The sequence below is a fragment of the Poecilia latipinna genome, unplaced genomic scaffold (genome assembly GCF_001443285.1).
Source record: "Poecilia latipinna isolate Pla-1442-1.1 unplaced genomic scaffold, P_latipinna-1.0 Scaffold1947, whole genome shotgun sequence".
Taxonomy (NCBI): domain Eukaryota; kingdom Metazoa; phylum Chordata; class Actinopteri; order Cyprinodontiformes; family Poeciliidae; genus Poecilia; species Poecilia latipinna.
In genome coordinates, this window is record NW_015114563.1 from 30,122 (window position 1) to 36,040 (window position 5,919).

The window sequence follows — 5,919 nt, forward strand, 5'->3', positions numbered from 1 at the left end:
GGTGAACAACTCACCAGGGAGGCGTCCAGGAGGCATCCTAACCCCTCCTGGCCGAGATGCCCGAGCCACCTCAACTGGCTACTCTCGACACAAAGGAGCAGCGGTTCTACTCTGAGTCCCTCGTGGACTCTTGTATCCGCGTCCTCATTCTTTCAGTCATGACCCAAAGCTCGTGACCATAGATCACGGTAAGGAATGTAGATCGACCGGTAAATTGAGAACTTCGGTTTTTGACTCTGCTCTCTCTTCACTACGACAAGAGAACAGTTGTGGTGCTTCGTTGCAGACGCTGCACCAATCCCCCTGCCGACCTCCTGCTCCCTTCTTCCCTCATTCGTAAACAAGATCCTGAGATACTTAAATTCCTCCACTTGGGGCCGGAAACCCAACAACAGAACACCGCTCAAGTTCAGATCGAGGGGCCAATCACGGACCACCGAACCTGAAATTACCCCTGCGATAATAAATCTTAATATATGATGCAACCTGAAATTAAAATATTAGTTATTTAACTCATGTATTGTTGTTTTCTTTGTTCATCCTAATGAGAAGAGTGGTGAATGACACATCAACACTCAGCAGATTTTGGCGTCCTCTGATCAAATAATATTCCTGGAGTTGTTTTCTTTCCACCAGTATCTGCTGCTTTTCTTTAGAGTATCTCTGTTTGAAGCCAGTTAAATCATTATTTTTAACACAATTTGTAGAGTCGCACTTTGAGCTGATGTCATGACGAATAACGTTTACATGCAGTACCTCGCAGACCAATAGGGGGCACCTTGTGGACCACCATCGGTCTGGGGACCACTGTTTGAGAAAGACTGCTTTAGGGTTAATTTGTGTCAGATAAAAAGATTAATAAACTACACAGTGACCCATTGTGTGAAATAAATTTGTCATAAAATGTAATGAGTAATAAATAAAATCTAGAATAACGTGCGAAGGAAGAAATGTACATATAAATAATCTCACTATGAACAAGAACATTCCAAGATGTTGTCTAAATGCTTTTAAGCTCTACAGGCTTTTCCTGAAGGATAATCTACGACAGGTCCTATTTCAGAAATAGCAGGCCTTCAACATTTCTACTGAATCAATCAATACCCAGATATTTGGAGGATGATATTTTATCAATAAGGCCTTCCACAGATCAGAAATACCAATACCATCAAGATTTAGGTTTAGTTCTAGAAAACGGCATGATTTGTAGTCTTCATGGTAAGGATGAGCTTCAGGTCATACATTGATGTATCATGTTATCTACATAAAAATGCACTTTAGCTGTAGACACATTCTTTCAAGTGCTATTTGGAAATTGAAAAAAAGAATAAGGCCAAAAACTGTGCCTTGAAGGACTCTTATCAAAATTCTCTAAATATTTGACATATTTACATTAAAATGCACATTATTCTTTCTGGAAGGTAAATAGAATAATGTATACTGTATAATACAAAAAATAAAACATTTTCTAATGTAACACTGCTTGTTTGCAGATTTCTTTACATTAGCAAACAATATTTCTATTTTACTCACCATTTCTTATAAACTCCGACTACAAGTATAACCAACAGCAAGAACCCTGCTGCTCCAGTGGCAATGAAAATGTAAAGAATCGTCTCTGTTAAGACAAAAATGACACAATGTATGTTTATGTTATTCGCCATGTTTGGTGGTGAGTCTTGAAATCGGATATCACTTCATACCGTCATGAGGTATAGAGAGTGTATGGCTGGCCTTCCCTTGGATGTTAGATGCCAAACACTGCACAAACTTGGAAGACTCAATGTCTTCCCAAAGAATCTTTATGGTATAGAAACCATTTTTATCTCTTGTAGTTCCAGGCAGAATTTTGTCAGACTGCTTAAATGTGACAGTGCTGGCAGGATTGGAGTCCACAATACATTCACACTTCACCCAGTTGCCCTCTATTGAGCATGACGACTCAGTCTTTATCTCAGGAGCATCTGTAAAGGCAAAAAATAAAAAATTTAAAAAAAATCCCAGAATGCATTTGGAATCAGCTATGAGTTCATATTCATTCTAGTGACAATATTAAACATTGTCACTATGTCTGTTATTTTTTTACTCACATAAAACATTGAGCTGGACAGGCCGTGAAACATTTTTTCCCTCGTCGTTGATAGCAGCACAGTACATTGCTCCTATCGTTCGAGAAACATTTGACACTATGTAGAGGTTTCCCTGAGAGATCTTTGCTCCAGTTTCATTGTGCCACTCGTAGTGACTGACAGGAGGGTGAGCCTCACTGGAGCAAGTGAGAGCCACAGTTTCTCCCTCCTTTACATCGACTTTGTACTCAACATTCACATTCATTGGTGCATCTGCATGAATATATAAAAACAGCTATATAATCTTGCCATATATATCTTTTGTGATGGCGTCTGGTACAACAGTATCATGAAAAAGTAAATCCACAAAAATTGAAGTCCTCAGATGTTGCAAATATAGAGGCAAACAACATTTTAGAAACATGCCATCATAATATGGTAATTAATTATAGCATCTTGATTTATTTAAAACTCTGTTTTATTTATCTGTATTTAGAAAAGATTACAAGGAATCACTGAAAGTCGGCTCATGTTGGCTTTCTTTGCTCACAATGTTTTGGTAGTGAACTAGATAATGAATTCATTCGTTTTAACCTGGTTGACATAAATCTGTTGGATGAACTGGCATCCAACTAGCCAGTTGGCTAGTTTATTGATAAACTATCCAATTGGCCTTTTACCAGTTGGTAAAATGCTAACATTGACATGATGTACATTTATTGGTAAAATTATGTCCAAAACAGTGAATTCTTCATTTTGCCTCTTGAGCTTTTTTGACCTCAATGTGCCTCTCTATATTTTCACTTCCCTTTTAAAAGGATTTTTTCATTCAAAACCATTTTTCATGTGACTTAAAGATCATAGTAATTTGGTTTTAAATCCAAAATGTAATCAGGAAAATGTTATTCTAATCAACACTTACATTTTACATGAAGTATCTTGGATTTCTCCTGACTTTTGCCCCCCTTGTAGGTTACAGTGCACTGTAAAGGCTTGTTGTGGTCAATATGAGTTGGCCGAAAGCTCAGAATAGACGTTGTGTTCCACTCTGCATTGCCAAGCTGTTGGGACTGATGAATCTCCTCTCCAAGGTGATTCCACTTGAAATGGGGAGGAGAGGAGGGGCAGGAGTGAGACACGGAGCAGAATGCAGACACATTTTGTCCCTCCTTAAGGTCCTCTTTCACCAAGAGTTGGAGAGGATTTGGCTCACCTGTGTTAACCAGAGACATCACAATAGACTATTAAAATGATCTATGTATAGTAATCAAAAAGAGAAAATTAAAATGTTTCATCCTGTGTTAATATAGCCTGGTAAAAAACCAGAGCCTGCGGCGGCAGCATGTCGGTTAGTTTTTGTTAACCAGAAAGCAGTTGGGCACAATATCGCAACACCAACACCGTGAGTCAAGCAATGGCTGGGACAGCCTACTATATAAAGTACTCGGGGGCCACTTCTTTAATATTACACATCCACATTTGTAGAGTATGGGACAGTTCTGTATTTTACCCTAAATGTGTCAGTTTGATGCTATGAAGCTCTGGGTAGGGTTAGGGCTCTTAATGTTAGTATTTGTAAGTGTGAAAAACACAGACTGAATGGCTTTATTCACTTCCTGTGCTGACATTGCTAAAATTACAGACAGACTACAATTCTAACACAGAGCAGAAAATCAACAACTTCTCCTTCTGTTTGCTGATCGATGTGGTAGAAAATCTACCAGAGGAATCCAGGCCAATGGGAGAAAACTGAGACCGCAAGATTTGAATAGAGTGAAATATTGTAGGAAGTCAATGGCCAGGCTGGTGTTCCTGATGAGATAACACTTAATTTAATGTGAAACTAAATACATTTTGTCTCTGATAAACTTTCCCAAATGTAGCAAACAACATTAAGCCTCATTTAAAATGGAAATAGAGAATGATTTCAAATTTAGATCAAGAAGTCACCTTAGAGCGAAGCGTCAGTTCAGATTTGTTGCATATATTGCATTGATTCCACTTTTAATATGGGGCATTTGGCTTATTTGGTCAATTATTATATGCTTCGTGTCATTAAAATGGTTTGGCTTGTTGAGTTTTCAAAAGGTGAAACTAGTCAGCTGAGTGGTCTAAAACCTGAATATATTTTTCTGTCATAAATTAAATTGTGTACTGTGAAACATTAGTAACTAATGTAAACTGATATGCTTCATATATTTCAACAAACATCTTGGACTTTTTTTCATTTCTGTTTAATTTCATTCTTGTTTTTTAAGATTTATTTGCTTTAGTTCACTAGCAATTTCTTAATGTTTTGTTTCTTGAATATTTTTCTCCACGCATAAACAAAAGTAAAACAATGCACAAAAAATACTAATTTGTAAACTTTTAGATACCGTAAAATTAGTCTAAAATTGGTTAAACCCTTAAAACAAATGCAAAGGTCAAACATAAAATGTTGCATTTGTATTAACTAAATACTAAAAATGCTCATAAATGTCAAACATGGTAGCAACACTGAAAACAGAAAGGAGAAAATAATGAGCTACTTACTTATAACTGATATGGCGATGTTATTTTTGTAGGAAAAGCTGTCGTAGCTCTTAATTTCAATTCTAAAATCCAAAGGCCCCACGTCGCTTTTTTGAAGGGGGTCGATCTTCAGAGAGCAGTTCTTTCCTTCCAGCTCCCCAACAAGCTCAACGCGATTCCGATACGCCTGTACCGTCTGTCCAGAGCCTGAGTGAAAAATTACGCCATTTGGATTGTTCCAAATCCCAGTGAATTCATATTTACTTCCCTTATCTGGATAGTTAAAAGAGCAGGGGATCACCACACATGAGCCGAGGAGCCCTTTAACTGAGGCTGGAGATGTGGATGTCCAGGATGAGGCGTCGCTTTCAGACCCTGTATGTAGAAACATTTAAGTATTGTAACTTATAAATTAAATTTCACTAAAGTAAATTCACCTGAAAAGAAATTTTTGGAAACAACATTGACAATAATTAGCATCTCTTAATTGATAAATTACACAAAATATACCCTACCTTTCAAATAAATGCATGCAAAAAAGGTAAGCCATTTGGAGGGACCCATCTCATCTTCTTGGGTGAATTGCAAATGAAAGAAATACGATGGGCATGCAGGCTGCAGCTACTTTTACATTCCCGTGACAGATGACTTGTCTAGTTTCCGTTCCACTTTTATCAAACCTCAAACGCACTGCGTCACATACATGTGCATATTTATCATCTGCAAGCGTGACCAACGAAAGAACACTACCAAACCTAATCTTAAGTACGGCTTAACAACGTATTTAAAACTATGAGGAAGATTTCAAATACGTTTAAATTTGACAGTTATAAAGTCATTTCACTGGATCGCCCTTCATTTCGCTGCGGTTCGGAACGCCCCTCCACAATCTCACCAATTCCATGATGCACGCCCCATCGTCACCGCTGAGCTTCCAGGAGGAGTTGTCATGCTGGATTCATGCAAAGGTACCACTGCTGGACCTGTAACAAAGATTTTAACAAAGAAACATGCGAAAGATGATAGTACAGACTTTTAAAGTGTACATTTGGGCAGAAAGTTAAAGCGACAATGACGGAAAACAAATAAGAAATCAAGAAAAATCCAAGGACTGCTGACCATACAGTATTAAACACCTTTAAAATAATCTTAATGCAATTCATAGCACAGATCTCTGTGTGATCAGCTCGAGGGAAATGTATATATATTAAAAAAAAATACATATTTTGAATGTTGTATAATTCTCTAGCACTGTTGAGAAACAGATGAAAGCGCCGTTTCCTCTATAAAGGGTATAACAAATGATTGAGGAACAGAAACCTCAAAATTAAAAGGA

General features: G+C 37.6%; 1 protein-coding gene across 2 annotated transcripts in view; it reads right to left on the minus strand.

Moving 5' to 3' along the window:
• Window positions 1-5,461, minus strand: part of LOC106935316 (myelin-associated glycoprotein-like) — a 22,223-nt gene extending 16,762 nt beyond the window's left edge. For both annotated transcript variants that reach the window (XR_001421875.1, XM_015015744.1), the window contains exons 1-6: window positions 5,099-5,461; window positions 4,605-4,958; window positions 2,992-3,282; window positions 2,091-2,342; window positions 1,704-1,964; window positions 1,534-1,618 (exon numbers count right to left, since the gene is read on the minus strand). Coding sequence is in view for 1 of the 2 variants with exons in the window: in XM_015015744.1 (XP_014871230.1) it covers window positions 1,534-1,618; window positions 1,704-1,964; window positions 2,091-2,342; window positions 2,992-3,282; window positions 4,605-4,958; window positions 5,099-5,147 (1,292 nt within the window). In the remaining variant the exon portion in view is untranslated. The remainder of the gene's footprint in view (window positions 1-1,533; window positions 1,619-1,703; window positions 1,965-2,090; window positions 2,343-2,991; window positions 3,283-4,604; window positions 4,959-5,098) is intronic.
• Between the last annotated feature and the right edge of the window lie 458 nt (window positions 5,462-5,919).